Source organism: Heptranchias perlo, chromosome 24 (assembly GCF_035084215.1).
Source record: "Heptranchias perlo isolate sHepPer1 chromosome 24, sHepPer1.hap1, whole genome shotgun sequence".
Taxonomy (NCBI): Eukaryota; Metazoa; Chordata; class Chondrichthyes; order Hexanchiformes; family Hexanchidae; genus Heptranchias; species Heptranchias perlo.
The window spans coordinates 41,404,192-41,427,875 of NC_090348.1; the positions used below are offsets into that span (position 1 = coordinate 41,404,192).

The window sequence follows — 23,684 nt, forward strand, 5'->3', positions numbered from 1 at the left end:
GCCACAGGTACTCACTGGCTCCTTCTTGTGCTGTGATTTGCGTTGCGAGCACCTGTAGATTATGGCGGAGAGGAAGACAAGCAGCAGCAGTGAGCCTGTCACCACCATAGCGATGAGCTTTTTGAGCTCCGACGCACTTTGTCTTTCACTGTTGGGTTCTTGAGTGAAGAACTGAATGTCCAGCTAAAAGCAGAGGGAGAACAATAAGTAGGAAGGGTCATTCAGTCAAGCAAAAAAGCAAAATCTGAAAATAAAAACACAAAGTGCTGGAGAAACAGGTCGGGCAGCATCGGTGGAGAGAGACAGAGGATCAATGTTTCAAGTCAACGATCTTTCATCAGAACTGGGAGAAATTAAGAGATTTAAAAAGTTTTTAAGCAGGTGCAAAGCCGGGGAAAATGGGGAGAGGGAGGAAAGAACAAAGGGGAAGATCTGTGATAGGGTGGAGGGCGGGAGTGATTGAATGACAAAAGGGGATGATGATACAAGGCAAAAGGAGGGTGGGAATGGGACAAGTAAGTAGGATTGACAATTCAGGGAATGTCTGTCCCAGTGTTCAGGTGGATGTTAAAGATCCCAAGGCACCATTTGAAGAAGAGCAGGGAGTTCTCCCTGGACAACATTTCTCGCATAAATCAACACCAACCAAAAAGAAGGTAAACGGTCATTCGCCTTGTTGCTACTTGTGAAAAGACATTGCATGTCAATAGAGTTCAGAAAGTGCTTTGAGACATATGCCAACTGCGGTTGTAATGGGAAAAGCTCTGAAAGCTGCATGAAGATTCAGAGAACCATCAAAGACAAGGGGTCCCCGAGAATGTGCCAAAATTTGCAAGAGGATATCTGCTGGTGTGTTATTATTGACAGGTCTTCCTCGGGAGGATGTCATTGTTTGCAGTGGGTCCCTGAGAGCAGGGGAGCTCTCCCCGATGTCCTGGCCAAAATTTATCCCTCAACCAAAATCACTTACAACAGACGATCCAGTCATTTATCTTCTCGCTATTTGTGGGACCTCGCTGTACGTAAATTAGCTGCTGCGTTTCCTGACTTTACAGCAGCGACTACACGTCAAAAGTAATTCAATGGGTGTGAAGTCCTTTGGGACGTCCTGAGGCCGTGAAAGACACAATCTCCCCGATTTTAACTCGGGGCAGGAACTGGGGCTGCGGTGGCGGGACGGTTGAAGCAGGGAGCGATCCGCGTCGGGTCAGGAGTATCATTCCTGCTCCTCCCGGCCACACAAGGAAGCTGTAAAGAGTAACAAAACAAAAACTGGCATGTGCCTCCTGTGCCCGGGATGCTGCTTGCCTACTGCCAGCCTGCGCTGGTGGGTCCCGGACGACATGGCCGTTTGTCGGCCTGCAGTTAAAATGGCGTGTGCGTCCCGATGATGATGAGACCTCTGCTCCTCTACTCCTCTGGACGGCTTTCCCGTTCCTGATCTCAGTTAGGTTAAGATGGTGAGGGGGGGTGCGGTGGGCGGGGGCGGTGGGGATGGGTCGGGAATGTGGTGTAAACCACCCCCGCAAAATGCAAGCCCATTTTTTACCCTTTCTTAGAATTACATAGAAGGTACAGCACAGAAACAGGCCGTTTGGCCCAACAGGTCTATACTGGTACAACCCTCCTCCCCCCTACTTCATCTAACCCCATCAACATATCTTTCTATTCTTTTCTCCATCATGTGCTTATCTAACTTCCCCTTAAATGCATCTATGCTATTCGCCTCACTACTCCTACAATAGCGAGTTCCACATTTTAACCATTCTCTGGGGATAGAGGTTTCTCCTGAATTCCCTGTTGGATTTATTAGTGACTATCTTATATTTACGGCCCCCACGACTGGTCTCCGCCGCAAGTGGAAACATCTTCTCTACGTCGACCCTATCAAACCCTTTCATTATCTTAAAGACCTCTATTAGGTCACCCCTCAGTCTTCTCTTTGGTTAATGAATGGTTAGGACGACCATGGCCAGTGTGGCCCTGAGTTTCCAGTGTGCATTCAGAGCAGACGAAGCTCTCTGCCAGAGGGGGCCAACAAATGGTGGTGCTGGGACCCGGGAGAGGGAGTCCATGATCCAACAAGCATACATGTATGGAGTGGGATAAAAGGCCCTTTCTCACTTCTTGACTGTCTTATGCCCCTTATATCTGACCCCTTGCAGGACTGGCGAAGATCGGGCCAAGCATCGTCTGTTGTGATTGTACAAAAAAGAAAATGTAGTAATGTTGAAAATTACCTCTTTCAACTGTTTCTGCAAACCACCCAGAACCTTGTTGATTTTGTTTTCGTCAACTGTGAAGGAAAAACAATATTTAGGGCTGATAAACGTTTGACCTGCTCTCCTTGTTTATGCTGAGGTTGGGCCCCCAATCTGGTCAGGGATTGACACACTGCAGAGCTCCTCGGGGTCCTCAGCTGATCTCCCTCCATTGGTGGGTGCCATGGCATGTTGAGGGCATGCTGGGTAGGCAGAACAGATGTTTACGTCCATCTGCTCCCGGCCATTCTACTAGAACAACAACTGGCATTTATTCAGCGCCTTCAAAACGTCCCAAGGCGCTTCACTGGAGTCGCCAACTCTGGTTGGGCATATTGTTGGAGATTTCATCACGTGACCTGCTGCCTGTGACTGCCCCGCCCCCGCACTCCCACCATTGGTTGCCCGACATGTCCATCCTAACGGTCCACTGTCTTCCCATGGCCAATCGGAAAGTGAATAGACTCTTCATCACCCAATCGGATGATTCTTGACTGTCAGTCATACAGCCTTTTTTCCCCATGTCTGATGTTTTTAGAACTTGCAAATGAAAGTGTTCAAAGAAAGTGATAAAGGACACTTTTTTTTTAATGCCCCAATGATTTTTCTCCTGGGTTTTGCTCACAGCAGTGTCCTAGAGATTAATTTTCAATTTCAGGAGACTCTGGGGCGATCCTGGAGGGTTGGCAACCCTACGGTTCACAGGATTGTTATTAAACAAAGTTTGACCAGTCCACATAAGGAGATATTAGGACAGGTGGTCAAAGCTTGGTCAAAGAGGAAGCACTTTGCTCATTGCTTCTCTGAACTTTCCTCCATTGTTTCCACACACACGTAAATACACACGTAAACACACACACACACACACATACACACACGTAAACACACACACACATACACACACGTAAACACACACATACACACACGTAAACACACACGTAAATACACACACACATACACACACGTAAACACACACGTAAATACACACACACACACGTAAACACACACATAAATACACACACACATACACACACGTAAACACACGCGTAAATACACACACGTAAATACACACACACACACACGTAAACACACACGTAAATACACACACACGTAAACACACGCGTAAATACACGCACGTAAATATACGCACACACATACACACACGTAAACACACACGTAAATACAGACACGTAAACACACGCGTAAATACACACACGTAAATACACACACACATACACACGTAAACACACACGTAAATACACACACACATACACACACGTAAACACACACGTAAATACACACGCATACGTAAACACACACGTAAATACACACACATACACACACGTAAACGCACACACACATACACACACATACACACATGCGTAAATACACACACGTAAATACACACACACATACACACACGTAAATACACACACACATACACACATGTAAACACACACGTAAATACACACACACACATACACACACGTAAACACACGCGTAAATACACACACACATACACACACGTAAATGCACACACACATACACACACGTACACACATGCGTAAATACACACACGTAAATACACACACACATACACACACGTAAATACACACACACATACACACATGTAAACACACACGTAAATACACACACACATACACACACGTAAATACACACGTAAATACACACACACGTAAATACACACACGTAAACACACACGTAAATACACACACACATACACACACGTAAATACACACATGTAAACATACACGTAAATACACACACGTAAATACACACACATAAACACACACATAAATACACACACACATACACACACGTAAACACACACATCAATACATACACACACACATACACACACGTAAACACACACATAAATATACACACATACACACACGTAAACACACACATAAATATACACACATACACACACGTAAACACACACGTAAATACACACACACGTAAATACACACACGTAAACACACACGTAAATACACACACACGTAAACACACACGTAAATACACACACACGTAAACACACATATAAATACGCACATGCACGTAAACACACACGTAAATACACACACATACACACACGTAAACACACACGTAAATACACACACGTAAACACACACATAAATACACACACACACATACACACACGTAAACACACACGTAAATACGCACACATACACACACGTAAACACACACATAAATACACACACACATACACACACGTAAACACACACGTAAATAAACACACACGTAAATACACACACGTAAACACACACATAAATACACACACACATACACACACGTAAACACACACGTAAATACACACACACATACACACACGTAAACACACATAAATACACACACACATACACACACATAAACACACACGTAAATACACACACATACACACACACATAAATACACACACACATACACACGTAAAAACACACATAAATACATACACACATACACACACGTAAACACACATGTAAATACACACACACGTAAATACATACACGTAAACACACACGTAAATACACACACACGTAAACACACACGTAAATACACACACACACGTAAACACACACGTAAATACGCACATGCACGTAAACAGACACACGTAAATACACACACGTAAACACACACACATCAATACACATACGTAAACACACACGTAAACACACACACGTAAACACACACGTAAATACACACACGCACGTAAACACACACGTAAACACAGACATAAACATACGCACACACTCACACACACATAAATGCACACATGTAAGCACACACACATACACACAGACACGTAAACACATGCACAGATACGTAAACACACGTACACACATAAACAAAAACACACAGAGACACGTAAACACACACACACACACAGACAGGCACACGGAACTGAGGTCATCTACTGTCAGCTGACTCAGCACTAACCAGGGATGGAATCTGGTCCATGTAGATTAATACCACCCTAGGGGGGTAGTGCAGTTACTCACTGAGCTGTTGTGGGGAGCTCGTTCTTAGTCATCAGTTCAGACTAAGTTGAGAGTGGAGCATGGATGAGCCATTGTGGGCGCAAAGTATTAACACACTGACGGGTCTAACCTTTAAAAGAGATGTCAATGTTCATTCGATTGTCCTGGGATTCTTTCGCAGGGCTGAGTCTGATCTCGCAGTGATTAAACCCCTTGAGGTTTTCTTCCTCGTGAAGTGTAGAGCACAGCAGATCCCCCAGCATCTTTCCTTTCTCCTTCTGAAAGGTTTTCTAGAATTATTGAACAAGATCAGTGCATGCCGTTAGAAGATTTTCAAGTTGCAGTAAGAAATAAATGAAAATATTCTCGCCTTAGCTCAATGTCAGCAGGTCCGATGGTATCAATCTATGTTGGAAAGGTTTCTTTCAAGTTATTATCTCCTCTGCTTTCCTGGAGGTGCTGGTTCCTGCTGGGGTGTAGTCCTGCAGGTGCTGGGCATTCTCTGCCACCTTGCCTAAATAGCCATTCCTCAAGTATCTGACACGACCGTGAGCGTCACGTGGGATACTCCAACTGGTTTATGCCGGTGTTTATGCTCCATACGAGCCTCCTCCCTCCCTACTTCATCTCACCCTATCAGCCTAACTTTCTATTCCTTTCTCCGTCGTGTGTTTTATCTAGCTTCCCCTTAAATACATCTCTGCTTTTCGCCTCAACTATTCCTTGTGGTAGCGAGTTCCACATTCTAACCACTCTCTGGGTGAAGAAGTTTCTCCTGAATTCCCTATTGGATTTACTGGTGACGATCCTATATTTACGACCCCCCCCCTAGTTTTGGTCTCCCTCACAAGTGGAAACATCTTCTCCACGTCTACCTTATTTTAAAGACCTCGATCAGTCACCTCTCAACCTTATCCTTTCTAGCGAAAAGAGCCCCATCCCGTTCAGTCTTTCCAGATAGTTATCACACATTCCACCATGGAAGGTATCATGGTAACACCCTTACACGCACGCATCACTTCCCTGGATGGATTACTGGATAGCACCTATCAGGAGTGGGAAACCCCAGCTGATTTTTCTCATTCCTAGTCTGGAAGGCACTGACCCCACAATTGTAGCATCGGCAGCTGCTGGCTCGATGGCAAACAAACCATCTCGGTCGAGATCGGGAATCAAGCCTCCCAACCTTCTTCGGTCCGCGTGGCTGGGTACGACGACACAAAACGCCGTTCCTCACTCGGCCGATTGCGCAGCTTGTGAAGTAACCGATGTCGCCTACTGAGGATCATCCCCTCCAGACCTTCAACGGGTTGACAATCGGACGGGTTCGACAACCACCGGGCGACGGAGGGGTAAATTTAACCCCCGCTCCCCCACTCCCCCGGCGGAGTCCTTCACTAAGGCCTTATCGAGGCTCCTCGCTGCCTAACGGGAGACAGAGTGGCTTCCTGTTTCTCTCTCCCCAGCGCAGGTTCACCAGAACGGTACTGGGGCTAAAAGAGTTAAATTATGGGGACAGGTTGCGTGGACCAGGCTTGTGTTCCCTAGAGTATAGAAGATTAAGGGGTGATCTATTTGAGGTCATAGAGTCATAGAGTCATAGAGTTATACAGCACGGATAGAGGCCCTTCGGCCCATCGTGTCCGCGCCGGCCATCAAGCCCTGTCTACTCTAATCCCATATTCCAGCATTTGGTCCATAGCCTTGTATGCTATGGCATTTCAAGTGCTCATCCAAGTGTTTAAGATGATCAAAGGATTTGGTAGGGTGGATAGAGAGAAACTATTTCCTCTGGTGAGGGAGGCAAATAAAGGGAGAAGAGTCCCCCATTGCCTCCAAGTCCCCAGTCACAGATCGGCCTTGAGAGATTCATGCCCTGGGAGCTGCGAAAGCTGGCTCTGTATTGCTCAGTTCCACACTGGGCAGTTGAAGAACTGTGAGATGCTGCAGCTTTAAAATAAGACCGGCCAGTCACAGACTTGTCACCGTCTGCGCCTCTTGTAAAGAAACCGACTGTTAAATTCTGCCACCGTTTGATATCGGGAACTCTTCCCTGAAGCATCAATGGGGTTCTTAATGGCTGCTCTGGTAATGAATGATATTTCAGCGACTTGGCTCTTATCACACATGCTGAACTCTCAAACAAAATGTGTGCGTGTTCTGGGGAAGAAAGAGCAGATGGAAACCTCTCTGTTAGGAGGGGAGAAAGGCCTGAATAGTTCCTGCTGCTTATCACCAGCAAGCTCGTTTGTTACAGCTTCATCACTAAACACTTGACTTCTTATCACTTTCTGGCAGCTGTACATAATATTACCATAAAGCGGCCACTGGGACTGTAAAAGTGTTAAATGAGGGAATAATGTGAGCAGTATAGGGTTTTACTAATATTCAATCATAGCTGGAGCTGCCCTTTATCTTTGGTGGCCTGGGTGAGATTTTGTAAGAGGCGCCTGTATCTGAGCTCAGTGAGGAGCCGTCCCGTCACAGAGCTGGAAGGTTGAGACTTTGGGCCAATTAATTCCCACGTTACACTGTAGGTGGTGATGTCGTGATTCACTCCGCTCCTGGATCCTCAAACACCTTGCTCCACACCCCCTCACTCACCCCCACAAACACCCCCTCACACACCCCCACAAACACCCCCTCACACACCCCCACAAACACCCCCTCACTCACCCCCACAAACACCCCCTCACACCCCCCCACAAACACCCCCTCACACACCCCCACAAACACCCCCTCACACACCCCCACAAACACCCCCTCACTCACCCCCACAAACACCCCCTCACACACCCCCACAAACACCCCCTCACTCACCCCCACAAACACCCCCTCACACACCCCCACAAACACCCCCTCACTCACCCCCACAAACACCCCCTCACACCCCCTCACTCACCCCCTCACTCACCCCCACAAACACCTCCTCACTCACCCCCACAAACACCCCCTCACACCCCCTCACTCACCCCCTCACACACCCCCACAAACACCCCCTCACACACCCCCACAAACACCCCCTCACTCACCCCCACAAACACCCCCTCACACCCCCTCACTCACCCCCTCACTCACCCCCACAAACACCTCCTCACTCACCCCCACAAACACCCCCTCACACCCCCTCACTCACCCCCTCACTCAGCCCACAAACACCCCCTCACACACCCCCACAAACACCCCCTCACACACCCCCACAAACACCCCCTCACTCACCCCCACAAACACCCCTCACACCCCCCCACAAACACCCCCTCACTCACCCCCACAAACACCCCCACAAACACCCCCTCACTCATCCCCTCACTCACCCCCACAAACACCCCCTCACTCACCCCCACAAACACCCCCTCACACACCCCCACAAACACCCCCTCACTCACCCCCACAAACACCCCCACAAACACCCCCTCACTCATCCCCTCACTCACCCCCACAAACACCCCCCTCACTCACCCCCACAAACACCCCCTCACACACCCCCACAAACACCCCCTCACACGCCCCCACAAACACCCCCTCACTCACCCCCACAAACACCCCCTCACACACCCCCACAAACACCCCCTCACTCAACCCACAAACACCCCCTCGCTCACCCCCACAAACACCCCCTCGCTCACCCCCACAAACACCCCCTCACACACCCCCACAAACACCCCCTCACACACCCCCACAAACACCCCCTCACACACCCCCCCCAACAACCCCTCACACACCCCTCAAACAATCCCTCACACACCCCCACAAACACCCCCTCACTCACCCCCACCAACACCCCCTCACACCGCTCCCAAACAACCCCTCACACCCCCCCCCAACAACCTCTCACACACCCCTCAAACAATCCCTCACACACCCCCTCAAACAATCCCTCACACACCCCGACAAACAATCCCTCACACACCCCGACAAACAATCCCTCACACACCCCGACAAACAACCCCTCACACACCCCCTCAAACAACCCTTCGCACACACCCCCTCAAACAACCCCTCACTCACCCCCACAAATAGCCCCTCACACCCCCACAAACAGCCCCTCACACCCCCCTACAAACAACCCCTCACACCCCCAACAACCCCTCACACACACCCTCAAACAGCCCCTCACACACACCCTCAAACAACCCCTCACACACCCCCTCAAACAACCCCTCACACACACCCTCAAACAGCCCCTCACACACACCCTCAAACAGCCCCTCACACACCCCCTCACACGCCCCCTCACACACCCCCACAAACACCCCACAAACAACTCATTCCACAACCCCCCACACACCCCCACAAACAACCCCTCACACCCCCCTCAAACACCCCAAAAACAATCCGTTCACACCCTCTCACACACCCCCACAAACCACGCCTCAAACATCCCCTCAAACAACCTGTTCACACCCCCTCAAACACTCCCTCAAACAACGCCTCAAACAACTTGCTCCACACCACCTCACACACCCCATCACACACCCTCAAACATCCCAATCCACACCCCCTCAAACATTCCCCCTCAAACACCCCCTCACACACCCTGCTCCACAACCCCCTCACACACACCCTCAAACATCCCCTCACACACCTCACTCCACACCCCCGCCTGTCGCTCGCCTTGATCCCTGTTGCCTGATTCCTGCTGCAGGTTAAAATGGGTCCTTTTATCTTTCTCTGTCTCTCTCTCTCTCTCTACCTCAGCTATGATGTGGAGATGCCGGTGATGGACTGGGGTGGACAAATGTAAGGAATCTTACAACACCAGGTTATAGTCCAACAATTTTATTTTAAAATCACAAGCTTTCGGAGATTATCTCCTTCGTCAGGTGAGTGAGTGAAAGGTTCTCAAATCGCATATCTTATATCAGGCTGGGACACGATCACACCAATCAAAGGTGTCGTTGGTGTTCAGACAGGTTAGCCACGGAAAACAGTACATCCCAGTATACTGAATACACAATGGGTCAGATTACAAAGCCAGAGAGAGAAAGAGACCCGAAAGGCAGAGAGAGAGAGAGAGAGAATGTCCAGTTGTATTTTTAATACAGTTGTGTTTTTAATACAACTGGACATTCTCTCTCTCTCTCTCTCGCTCTGCCTTTCGGGTCTCTTTCTCTCTCTGGCTTTGTAATCTGACCCATTGTGTATTCAGTATACTGGGATGTACTGTTTTCCGTGGCTAACCTGTCTGAACACCAACGACACCTTTGATTGGTGTGATCGTGTCCCAGCCTAATATAAGATATGCAATTTGAGAACCTTTCACTCACTCACCTGACGAAGGAGATAATCTCCGAAAGCTTGTGATTTTAAAATAAAACTGTTGGACTATAACCTGGTCTTGTAAGATTCCTGACATCTACCTCAGCTCGGCATGAGAGTCACCCAAGTGCGATTAAAAATAACTTTTATTGACCGATGAAGTGATTTCATCGAGTCAGCCACAATAAGTTGAATTAACAGACTGTTAGAGTGCAGGCATTTTATCAGCAAGTCAAAAGTCATAGACTAAATAATCTGCTTCACTATCCCATCCACGTCTCCTGCCTGTTCTGAACTAAATGAATACAAATTACAATACCCTTCAGAGAGAGAAATGGATCCAGCTCTGACCCACAATCATTGAGTAAACAGACTATTCCATCAGGCTATTGGGTGGGTTTTTATTGTGAGAATTAATCACCCAAAACTTATGCAAGTATTAACCTTCTGCAGTAAACATTTCTGCAATATGGCTACCAAACAGTTTCTGCTTACAAACCGTATCTAAATTCAGGCCCTTCGCCCCTCCCTCCCTTTACTTGAATGCTCGACTGTCCTGTCAGGATTTCCCTCCTTCTTTCTCTGCTGTTCTCATTTTTGTACTTCTCTCTCAGACACACGTGAATGACAGGGACTGAATCATCCCAGATGCCTGGAACACAGTGCAAAAACTAAACAAGCAGTGCAGAATTTCACTTGTCGCACTTGGGCCGCGCATGGAACGCTGCCCAGTGAGCTGTCAATCAAAGTTCCCCCCGCCTGCCTGTCAGCTGGCAAAGAATTATAGCAACTGGTCGTCACATGATCAATCTTTGCCAGGCACTCTCATCTCATGGATATCACTCAAACGCTGATGGTCTCTCCCCACCCCCCTCTCCTCACATCGACAACAACACCCTGTCACTGTGTGCAGTAGATTGGATCAAATGTTTGCACAGCCTGCTAATTTATCATTGGCTATCAAAGTGGCAAATAAAACCAAATTCAGAGAGTGCGCTCCGGGCCCACTCCAGAGAAAAAAGCCTCGAAACTTGGCCCTAAAATCTGACGGCCTCATTCAGAGAGGTCACGGGGCTGGTGTGGGAACTGGAAGGTGCCACGTTGGTGCAGTATGGAGGGGGGTACTCATAGGTTGGGATCAGGGCACGCTGTGACGGAATGGCAGAAGGAGCTTGACTTTGTGCCTACCCTCACTGCACCCTGACCTGGGAACGCCTGGAGTTGACACTGGTTGGGGGGGTGGGGGTGGAGGGTTGAAAAGGAAGAACATTCGGTTTCCCCGGCAGAAAACCCCACCCCCCCAACCCCCATCCACCCAAAACAAAGAGACAAGTAACACGGAGCTCACACTGGGAATGATAATTCACCTCTAATCCTTTAAACTAGGACCAAAAATCCATCTTGTTGAGTTTATTTTTCCGTATTAAATTATAAGTCCATGTGTTCACATACACCCCACTCCATCCTCCAATGTGCTTAGATAAACCTCTCAGCCTCTCCGCCTCTCTCTCCTCCTTTAAAACCCTCCATCAAAACCTACTTCTTTGACCAAGCTTTTGGTCACCTGTCCTGATATCTCCTCATGTGGCTCGGTGTCAAATTTTGTTTGATTACACTTCTGTGAAGTGCCTCAGGACGATTTTACCTTAAAAGGCACTGTATAAATGCAAGCAGTTGTTGTCGTATATATACTTTTATATATATATATATAGAGATATACACCAAAAAAAAATCAGGGAGAGTTTTTGGAACAACTTGAATGATTTAATCTCAAGCTGCTGGCTCGATGGTTTTTTGAGGTGTCTTTCCCATGTCAATATGGGTGAGGTAAAGCAGCTCACTTTGGAATGCACAGAGCTGTGGGTGAAACCTCTCAGAAACAGGCAGTGATTCTATTGTGAGGGAGTAGCCAGTTCCTCTGATAAAATGGAGAATGCTATCGAACCTAGCAGCAGGAATGTTGAGCGGCAACCGTGCCAAGGAACACTCTAAATATCACACCGCCCGTATCGGAGAATTCAGTCCCTTTCTTTTAGGTGGAGCTGGTTTAACTGCCACAGTGCTGACTCCCCAGGAATTCTCCATACTTTTCACCCCCTCCTCTCCTGGAAGAAAGAATTGCATTTATACAGCGCCTTTCACGACCTCTGGACGTCCCAAAGCGCTTTACATAAGAAGTAGGAGCAGGAGTAGGCCATACGGCCCCCTCCACCATTCAGTAAGATCATGGCTGATCCTCCACTCTAACTCCACTTTCCCACTCGATCCCCATATCCCTTGATTCCCTCAGTGTCCAAAAATCGATCGATCTCAGTTTCGAATAAACGCAACGACTGAGCATCCACAGCCCTCTGGGCCAGAGAATTCCAAAGATTCACAATCCTCTGAGTGAAGAAATTTTTCCCCATCTCGGTCCGAAATGGCCGACTCCATTCTGGCCCCCAGTTCTAGACTCTCGAGCCAGGGGAAACAGCCTCTCGGCTTTATCGCCGCTGAGATACTTTTTGAAGTGCAGGGAAACGCGGCAGCCAATTTGCGCACAGCAAGCTCCCACAAACAGCAATGTGATAATGACCGGATAATCTGATTTTTTTTTAAGTGATGTTGGTTGAGGGATAAGTATTGGCCAGGACCCCGGGGAGAACTCCCCTGCTCTTCTTCGAAAGAGTGCCATGGGATCGTGTACGTCCACCTGAGAGGGCAGACGGGGCCTCAGTTTTAAACATCTCATCCGAAAGACGGCACTGACTCAAGCTGGGGTACGGTTCCAACGCACAGGCCATTCCTTCACGCAGGAGACCAACGGGCGTCATTCGGCTGATCGACCGTGAGCAGCATCCCAGCCCAGCTTGGATCTTGCCCTCACCTGATGTCTCATCACAGGAGGTCAACGGACAGACATCAGGAGCGGGGGACTTTGGCCCAGCGTCACTGAGACCAGTCTGCTCAGCGCAGTGCCTCACTGGAGCACTAAAGCAGGGACCATGGATCCGAGGAGACTCCGGAAACATCGAGCTTGTTAAAGGGACTTCAATTGTTAGTTTAAAAAATAATTAAAGTGGAACAATTATCAATATAAAGATTCTCCATTCAAGAGTCTTCGATGGGTCCTGGCGGGCTGGAGGGGGAGGGGATTATTTCCTGATCCTTTTGATACTTATGATTTCTTTTTTTAACAGGCAAGAAAGAAAGCTCTTTGAAAGATTTAAATCTCAGGGCTTAAAATGATGCTGTGCAAATAGTAGCATAGAAATGCTTAATGCAGTCATGTGTAATACTTCTGTCAGTTGTTTTAATAGAGACGTTAATCCAATTAGAGGACAAAGGAATTGCATACAAACATGTCAAGCCTTCATACACCAATATTACTTGTGTCATTCCAAGGCTTTTTATTTTACTCAGTACCCACTCCCTTGGCAGCTGGTTATTCCCTTTGCCATTCAATAAGTCCCCGTCTGTGGGAATCAAGAGTTTGGAATGCAAGAGATGTCTGAAGAATGAGGATGATCTCTTTCACTCTCACTCTCACTCTCTCTCTCGCTCTCTCTCTCACTCTCTCTCTCTCTCTTTCTCACACTCACTCTCACTCTCTCTCTCACTCACTTTCTCTCTCTCACTCTCTCACTCTCACTTTCTCTCTCTCTCGCTCTCTCTCTCACTCACTTTCTCTCTCTCACTCTCTCACTCTCACTTTCTCTCTTTCTCTCTCACTCTCACTCTCTCTTTCTCACACTCACTCTCTCTCTCACTCACTTTCTCTCTCTCACTCTCTCACACTCTCCTCTCCTCTCACTCTCTCACTCTCTTTCTCACACTCACTCTCTCTCTCACTCACTTTCTCTCTCTCACTCTCTTACACTCTCCTCTCCTCTCACTCTCTCACTCTCTTTCTCACACTCTCTCTCACACTCTCTCTCTCACTCTCTCTCTCTCACACTCTCTCTCTCACACTCTCCTCTCCTCTCTCTCTCACTCACTCCCTCACTCTCTCTCAAAAGGAGCCCAAATGGTGAAGTCCCTCAGCTACAAGTAATGGCTACCCTAAACTTCACAGCCACTTAATAGGTGACAGGTATTCAGGTTAATGGGGAGTCTGAGGTGTGAGAGAGTTAAGTGAGTTTAATTTTTTCGGTGGGCTGATGAACGCATCCTTGCTTTGAAGTCTGCAGAAAGCGCTCATCAAAATCCTTCAAATGAAGGCCCACCCAGAAAGTCAGTGCACGGAATGAAAGCTTTCATCAATAATAGATTACTTTTGCTTCACCTTACTGTTTCGTCCTTGCCCTTTTCTGCAACTCCCCCCCAACCCCCCCTCAGCTTTGTTAAAGGCGCTGACTCAGGCTGGGGTACAGTCCGAGTGGTGTCAGCTGCCAGGTGACCTCCAGCACTTGACCCTTTCTTCATGTATGAGCCTAAACACTGCCCGCCAGCCTGATCCTGCCCTCACTTGGTACCAACACTAAAACGTAGGAACTGGAGTAGGCCGTTCAGCCACTTGAGCCTGTTGCACCTTTTAATTAGATCATGGATGATCTGTACCTCAACTCCATTTACCCACTTTGGTTCCTTAACCCTCACCTAATAAAAATCCATCAATCACGGTTTTGAAATTTTCAATTGACCCCCAGCCTCAACAGCTTTTTGTGGGGAGAGAGTTCCAGATTCCCACTGCCCTTTGTGTGAAGAAGTGCTTCCTGACATCACCTCTGAACGGCCTAGCTCTGATTTTAAGGTTATGCCCCCTTGTCCTGGACTCCCCCCGCCCCCCCCCACCAGAGGAAATAGTTACTCTCTATTGACCCCATCAAATCCTTCAATTATCTTAAACACTTCAATTAGATCACCCCTTAATCTTCTAAACGCGAGGGAAGACGAGCCTAGTTTATGCAGCCTGACCTCATAATTTAACCCTTTTAGCCCCGATATCATTCTGGTGACTGGAACACTTTCGAGCAGGGGGGGCGCTGGCTAATTACCAGTGTTACCCACCCCCTCATTGTCTTCTCCCTTCCGAAGGTAGGGACCCTGTGGTTAGTTGTAGTACTCCCATCACCGCCCTGGCTAAGATTAGCTGAATCAGGACAGGCCCGAAATGGAACCCAAGGCTTTCCATGTCTGCATGGCTCATATGAACATATGATAATCGAGCTGATCCACTGGGCCCGTTATAATCTAGGATGTGCAATTATCTACAGATCCTTCGGGGCAGCCTGACCTACTGTTCTAAAGGTTTTTCTACTTTCTCCTCTATGTTCCCCTGTTTTTGATCTCCCTTGTCATAAACTGCTCCTGAGGTTAATGGGCAGGTGCCCTGGTCTTGGTCCTGGTCCTGGTGGCTAAGAAGCAATGCAAGAGTGAACTTTGGTGTGATGTTCCCTTCTACCTGGCCTCCACTCAGTGGCTCCTCACAACAGCATGATTGAAATTGGGAACTTAGCACACGTGGAATTGCAGGACCACGTTGGGGGGCCCTTAATGTGTTGGACCTTTGACATTGAGCTACTTGGAAGTTCTGAGACAGATCAGCATGGCAATGGACCTGCTGTAAAAGAAAGGCAGAATCCACAAAACCCATTCTATGAAGGACTATAAAAGATATGCAAGTGCAGTTAATTGCTTCATGAAAAAAATTTGGCGATATTTATAAAAGTATTTAGAAAAGTTCCGCAAGGAATACACGTGTAAAGAGGCAAAGTGAGAAAAGTTCCCAAAGCAAAGCTCTTTTAAAATGTGCTTCACATAACCGGACTGGAGTTATACTGCAGCTGATGCAAACTTGAAGTGGTGTGAGGTATGGCAGGAGGGCATCTTGGCTTTCGAAGATTTTGGCATTCGATTGGGATCTTTTTGTGTCAGTGCACCATACATTGATGTGATAGTGCAGTGTAGCGACACACTAGAAACTGCCGGGGCTTTGCAAGGTTTCTCTGAAGCATTCCTTTAAATGCTAAGCAAACACTGCATTAATATAACTTCCCAAACTCCCACATCTCTGTACAAACGTAATTAACCCGTACCCTGTCAAATAAGCATGAGCTCTACAGACCCAGCACCGCAAACGCAGTGGCTGCTTTCAAATGATCTTGGTTCCAACATTGACCTAAAGGTTGATGCCTGGAGCTCCTGAACACATGGGCTTGGGCCAGCGTGCTGGTAATTTAATATGAAAAAATAAACTCAACAAGATTTAAATTACACGCTCAGAAATTGATAGTGGCGCTTTCCCACAGTGACAAAAATCTAAAATAAACATCCTGCCACGAAACAAGAACTGGGACTCGAATAAGCAGCTTATTTTAATCAGGCGCTGCCTCACGGTAAATGCAAGCAAGAGGCCGATTGAGCCACATAGGCGAGGGTCCAATTAAAGCCACACAGGGACTGAAAGGGAGAGCCCAATTCTCGCATGTCAGCCACACTTCACAGTAGGAGAGACTTTTCTCTGGTGCAAATTCAGAACTTTTCAAAGACCTTGAAGTCAAGGTCCGAATTGGGCAACCCTCAAGCCATTTTAGAAAAGATGGGTTGAGGGAGAGGATTCCAGAGGTCCAGGCCGAGGCAGCTGAGTGCACGGCCCCCCGGTGGTGGAGCGATTAAAATCGGGGGGAGAGGCAAGAATTGGAGGAGCGCGCAGAGATCTCGGTGTGTTGTAGGGCTGGAGGAGGTTACAGAGTTAGTGGTGGGAGGCGAGGACATGAAGGGATTTGAAAAAGAAGGATGAGAATTTTAAAAATCAAGCCGTTGCCGGACCGGGAGCCAGTGTAGGTCAGCGAGCACAGTGGGGTGATGGGTGAACGGGACTTGGTGCGAGTTACTTGCCAATCTGTCCCGCCAACCACACACACCATTCCCTGGTTAAGAAATTGAGCCAGTGCTCCCCTTGTCGTTGGTGGTTGCTATTGAAGGTTGCTGAGGAAGGAGAAAATCTCCGAAAGCTTGTGAATTTAAAATAAAATTGCTGGACTATAACTTGGTGTTGTAAAATTGTTTACAATTGTCAACCCCAGTCCATCACCGGCATCTCCACATCGTTGCTATTGAACTGAGAGCTAGGAATTGGTTATACGCAGTCTGGTGTTGACCTGGGCCTCCTTTTATCCACCCCTTCCCTTTGTTATTGTTGCCTTGAAGCTCAAGATGGCATTAGCACTGGAGATTGTCATGACGACAGGGAAACATGCAATTGGCTCCAGCCATAAACCCTCAGCACACATTTAGTCAAGTGATCGCTATCTGTTATCTGATTGGATAACCCTGGCATTATTCTTGAACGGCCGTCAGAAATTGAGAAAAGAAATCAGAGCTGGGCCGTTCAGGGGCGATGTCAGGAAGCACTTCTTCACACAAAGGGTAGTGGAAATCGGGAACTCTCTCCCCCCAAAAAAAGCTGTTGAGGCTGGGGGTCAACTTTAAATGGCAAAACTGAGATTGATAGATTTTTGTTGGGTGAGGGGATTAGGGGATATGGAACCCAGGAGGGTAAATGGAGTTAAGATACTGATCAGCCATGATCGAATGAATGGCCGAACAGGCTCGAGGGGCTGAATGGCCAAATCCTGTTGCTGTGTTCCTATGGCCTCCTTCTGTGCTATAAGGTTACATGAGGTCTGTAAGAACTGTTCGGAACTGGTGTTATCATGTGGGGTGAGCGCTACAGCCACCATATATGTCAAAAAAACAATCACTGGGGTGGAGAGAAGAAAAAAGAACAACAACAGCGTCGAGTTAACGTCAACGTAACAAAGTTTCTTCAAAGAAAATCCTCCAGCTGTTTATCGATGTTTAAAATAAAAAAACTGCCTGGGAAAACACAAATTAACTTTTGGTGACTTGAGGCAGGCTCATTTTAGTTCAGCAGCTCTGATTTATGGTGGTATTTACCTCTGACAGAGGTTGAAGCTGCAGAGAGAGGCCGGTGAGAGCTAGGTAAAAGTGCCCTGATGGCAGGCTGCACAAGGCAGTAAAAGGCCCATCCCAGTGGTGCAGAAAGCAAACCTGTCAAAGCAAATGCACGGTTGTTCAATGAAAAGTTTGGACTAAACTTTTAAAAAAAAAATTTCTAACGCAGCCAAGTCTGCCGAAGTGTGTACATATCTCACCCGGACTGTATTCTGTGGCTTCCAACACGCCTGACAATGCCGAAACTGGATGTAATATGATGGCCGGTATTAGTGTATCAGCGCTTTTACTTCTGAGTCAGAAATTTTGCGTTCAAGTCCCAACCCAGAGAATTGAGCACGTAATCCAAGCTGACGTTTCAGTGCAGTACGGGGGGAGTGCTGCACTGTCAGAGGTGCCGTCTCTCGGATGAGACGTTAAACCGAGGCGCTGTCTGCCCTCTCAGGCGGACAAGAAAGATCCCATGGTACTATTTTGAAGAAGAACAGGGGAGTTCTCTTCGGTGTTCTGGCCAATATTTATTCCTCAATCAACACCTAAAAACAGATGATCTGGTCATTATCACATTGCTGTTTGTGGGATCTTGCTGTGCGAAGTTTGGCTGCCGCGTTTCCTACATCACAACAGTGACTACACCTCAAAAGTACTTCATTGGCTGTAAAGTGATTTGGGACGTCCTGAGGTCGTGAAAGGCGCTATAGGAATGCAAGTTATTTTTGTGTTAATTGTTTTGCTCGGCACTGTTGGGAATATGACTGGCGGTGATGTGAATTCTGCCCTTTTACTTCCCAAGATCGGTTCAGGCGAAGAAGTCCCTTCATCCCACTTTGATCTCATCCTTCCAGAATGCCAACCCTGCCGTCTTCCCATTACAGCATCGAGCTGTTTCTGAAATGGAGTCCCGTGTCGGGGCCTCACCCATCCTTCCTGCTACCCTGTTCCAGCTCTTCGTCACCCTCTGTGCAAAGAAATATTTCCTGATGTCTGTCCTAAATTTAGCCTTTGCAACCCTGAACATGAAATCACTATTCAGAGGCAGGAGAGCAGGAAAACCCAATCTAACGCGTGAATCCTGCTGGAGCTTATGGAGATGGTAGCCCTGCTAAATAATTGTAGGTTGGACACACTGCAGTGAGGAGGCAAGGAGGCTTCGCACCCACAATGCCCCGGCTATTAGGGTTGCCAACTCTGGTTGGACGTATTCCTGGAGGTTTCATCACATGACCTCCTGCCTGCAACTGCCGAGCCCAGTAAAAGAGCATTTTAAAAAAAATCTCCAATATTTTTATAACTAATAAACAAACGCATTCAAAGAAAATGACAATTTTTTTTTAATACTCCTATAATTTTTCGCCCGGGTTGTTCGCAGCAGTGTCCTGGAGATTAATATTTAATTCCTGGAGACTCCAGGGCAATCCTGGAGGGTTGGCAACCCTACTCACTATGCAAGATTCAGCCTCCCACAGGACTCCTATTTCTATCTTCCACGAACTCCGAGACTGACGTAGCCTTATCTAATGCCAGGTAAACGAGGTGCTAAATTGAGGTCGTCTCTGCGCTGTAGATCCCAGTCTGCTGTGGCTATGTACGGACATTAAAACGTTCCTATCAAATTGTAACCTGCCATCAAGACAAACGAGATGTGCTCTAAATATATTATTGGCTTGCATGGTGCTTTCAGGATCTGAGGAAAATGATGCCTCATCAGGGTTCAAATTTGTGCTCATCAATTGTCTGATAAGCAATGAGTGACTATCCATCTTATGAGAGGAGGGAAATGGCTTCTTTTTGGATTGGCTCCACCAAACTCAACGCCAATAGGAAACAGAACTGACCCTCTGTGGCAGACCTGGCAATTGGTATCTGAGCCAGGCAAGTCTGCAGGGCTCTTGGGCACTGTTGATGATTGAGATAAACAACAACTTGCGTTTATATATTGAAGAGTTCGGGAAAAGACCAGAGAAATGGGATCGGAGCAGATAAATGGGAACGGAGCAGGGAAATGGTACTGGAGCAGATAGTTCTGATGTAGAGACAGCATTGACTCAGGCACAATGGGCCCAGTGGCTTCCCTCTGTGCTGGAATCTTTATGATTCGATGGCTTATCCCAGACGATGTGTTTGAGATTCCTGTTAAAAAGCTTTCTGCTTGTTGCCAAGGCACAGTTTCAGTTTCTGGCCCCCGGTATGTGACATCTTTATGTCTCATTAAACCAGAAGCCTTGGTGTAAATGTCAACGCAGGCAGGGAAAAAGTTGTTGCTACCCAACATCTTCGACTGGACAATGCAGGCTGGGATTCGCGCCTCGTGGAATGATAACATCCAAAACTCTGCTGCCCGTATCCTAACTCACATCAAGCCCCATTCACCCATCACCCTTGCTCGCTGACCTACATTGGCTCCTTGTTTACCAAAGCCTCAATTTTTAAATTTTTAGCCTTGTGTTCAAATCGCTCTATGGCCTTGCCCTCCCTCTCTCTGTAACCTCCTTCATCCCTCCAACCCTCGGAGATCTCAGTGCTCTTCCAGTTCTAGCTTCTTGCGCATCCCCGATTTTCATGGCTCCACCATTGGCGGCCGTGCCTTCAGCTGCCAAGGCTCTAAGCGCTGGAATTCCCTCCCTAAACCTCGCCGCCTCTTCACCTCTCTCTCATCCTTTAAGATGCACCTTAAAACCTACCTCTTTGACCATGCTTATGGTCACCTGTCCTAATATCACAGGAGCAATTATCAAATTTTGTTTGATAATTGCTATAGGAAAGATAGAGCAGGAGGTAAGAGAGGAGGGGGAGTTGAGTTCTTGATTAGGGAGAACATCACGGCAGTAGTGAGAGGGGATATATCCGAGGGTTCGCCCACTGAGTCTATATGGGTAGAACTGAAAAATAAGAAGGGAGAGATCACTTTGATAGGATTGTACTACAGACCCCCAAATAGTCAACGGGAAATTGAGGAGCAAATATGTAAGGAGATTACAGACAGCTGCAAGAAAAATAGGGTGGTAATAGTAGGGGACTTTAACTTTCCCAACATTGACTGGGACAGCCATAGCATTAGGGGCTTGGATGGAGAGAAATTTGTTGAGTGTATTCAGGAGGAATTTCTCATTCAGTATGTGGATGGCCCGACGAGAGAGGGGGCAAAACTTGACCTCCTCTTGGGAAATAAGGAAGGGTAGGTGACAGAAGTGTTAGTGAGGGATCACTTTGGGACCAGTGATCATAATTCCATTAGTTTTAAGATAGCTATGGAGAAGGATAGGTCTGGCCCAAAAGTTAAAATTCTAAATTGGGGAAAGGCCAATTTTGATGGTATTAGACAGGAACTTTCAGAAGTTGATTGGGAGAGTCTGTTGGCAGGCAAAGGGACGTCTGGTAAGTGGGAGGCTTTCAAAAGTGTGTTAACCAGGGTTCAGGGTAAGCACATTCCTTATAAAGTGAAGGGCAAGGCTGGTAGAAGTAGGGAACCTTGGATGACTCGGGAGATTGAGGCACTAGTCAAAAAGAAGAAGGAGGCATATGACATGCATAGGCAGCTGGGATCAAGTGGATCCCTTGAAGAGTATAGAGAGTGCCGGAGTAGAGTTAAGAGAGAAATCAGGAGGGCAAAAAGGGGATATGAGATTGCTTTGGCAGATCAGGCAAAGGTGAATCCAAAGAGCTTCTACAAATACATAAAGGGCAAAAGGGTAACTAGGGAGAGAGTAGGGCCTCTTAAGGATCAACAAGGTCATCTATGTGCGGAACCACAAGAGATGGGTGAGATCCTGAATGAATATTTCACATCGGTATTTACGGTTGAGAAAGGCATGGATGTTAGGGAACTTGGGGAAATAAATAGTGATGTCTTGAGGAGTGTACATATTACAGAGAGGGAGGTGCTGGAAGTCTTAACGCGCATCAAGGTAGATAAATCTCCGGGACCTGATGAAATGTATCCCAGGACGTTATGGGAGGTTAGGGAGGAAATTGCGGGTCCCCTAGCAGAGATATTTGAATCATCGACAGCTACAGGTGAGGTGCCTGAAGATTGGAGGGTAGCAAATGTTGTGCCTTTGTTTAAGAAGGGCGGCAGGGAAAAGCCTGGGAACTACAGATCAGTGAGCCTGACATCTGTAGTGGGTAAGTTGTTAGAGGGTATTCTGAGGGACAGGATCTACAGGCATTTGGAGAGGCAGGGACTAATTAGGAACAGTCAGCATGGTTTTGTGAGAGGAAAATCATGTCTCACGAATTTGATTGAGTTTTTTGAAGGGGTAACCAAGAAGATAGATGAGGGCTGTGCAGTAGACGTGGTCTACATGGACTTCAGCAAAGCATTTGACAAGGTACCGCATGGTAGGTTGTTACATAAGGTTAAATCTCACGGGATCCAAGGTGAGGTAGCCAATTGGATACAAAATTGGCTTCACGACAGAAGACAGAGGGTGGTTGTAGAGGGTTGTTTTTCAAACTGGATGCCTGTGTCCAGCGGTGTGCCTCAGGGATCGGTGCTGGGTCCGCTGTTATTTGTTATTTATATTAATGATTTGGATGAGAATTTAGGAGGCATGGTTAGTAAGTTTGCAGATGACACCAAGATTGGTGGCATTGTGGACAGTGAAGAAGGTTATCTAGGATTGCAACGGGATCTTGATAAATTGGGCCAGTGGGCCGATGAATGGCAGATGGAGTTTAATTTAGATAAATGTGAGGTGATGCATTTTGGTAGATCGAATCGGGCCAGGACCTACTCCGTTAATGGTAGGGCGTTGGGGAGAGTTATAGAACAAAGAGATCTGGGAGTACAGATTCATAGCTCCTTGAAAGTGGAGTCACAGGTGGATAGGGTGGTGAAGAAGGCATTCAGCATGCTTGGTTTCATTGGTCAGAACATTGAATGCAGGAGTTGGGATGTCTTGTTGAAGTTGTACAGGGCATTGGTGAGGCCACACTTGGAGTACTGTGTACAGTTCTGGTCACCCTATTATAGAAAGGATATTATTAAACTAGAAAGAGTGCAGAAAAGATTTACTAGGATGCTACCGGGACTTGATGGTTTGACTTACAGGGAGAGGTTAGACAGACTGGGACTTTTTTCCCTGGAGAGTCGGAGGTTGAGGGGTGATCTTATAGAAGTCTATAAAATAATGAGGGGCATAGATAAGGTAGATAGTCAAAATCTTTTCCCAAAGGTAGGGGAGTCTATAACGAGGGGGCACAGATTTAAGGTGAGAGGGGAGAGATACAAAAGGGTCTAGAG

The 23,684-nt window shown here is 47.2% G+C and overlaps 1 protein-coding gene across 5 annotated transcripts in view; it reads right to left on the reverse strand.

The window, feature by feature from the left end:
- podxl (podocalyxin-like) overlaps window positions 1–23,684 on the reverse strand; it is a 117,770-nt gene that overhangs the window by 16,120 nt on the left and 77,966 nt on the right. For all 5 annotated transcript variants that reach the window (XR_010967110.1, XR_010967108.1, XR_010967109.1 and 2 more), the window contains exons 5-7: window positions 5,415–5,574; window positions 2,241–2,296; window positions 16–183 (exon numbers count right to left, since the gene is read on the reverse strand). Coding sequence is in view for 1 of the 5 variants with exons in the window: in XM_068005166.1 (XP_067861267.1) it covers window positions 16–183; window positions 2,241–2,296; window positions 5,415–5,574 (384 nt within the window). In the remaining 4 variants the exon portion in view is untranslated. The remainder of the gene's footprint in view (window positions 1–15; window positions 184–2,240; window positions 2,297–5,414; window positions 5,575–23,684) is intronic.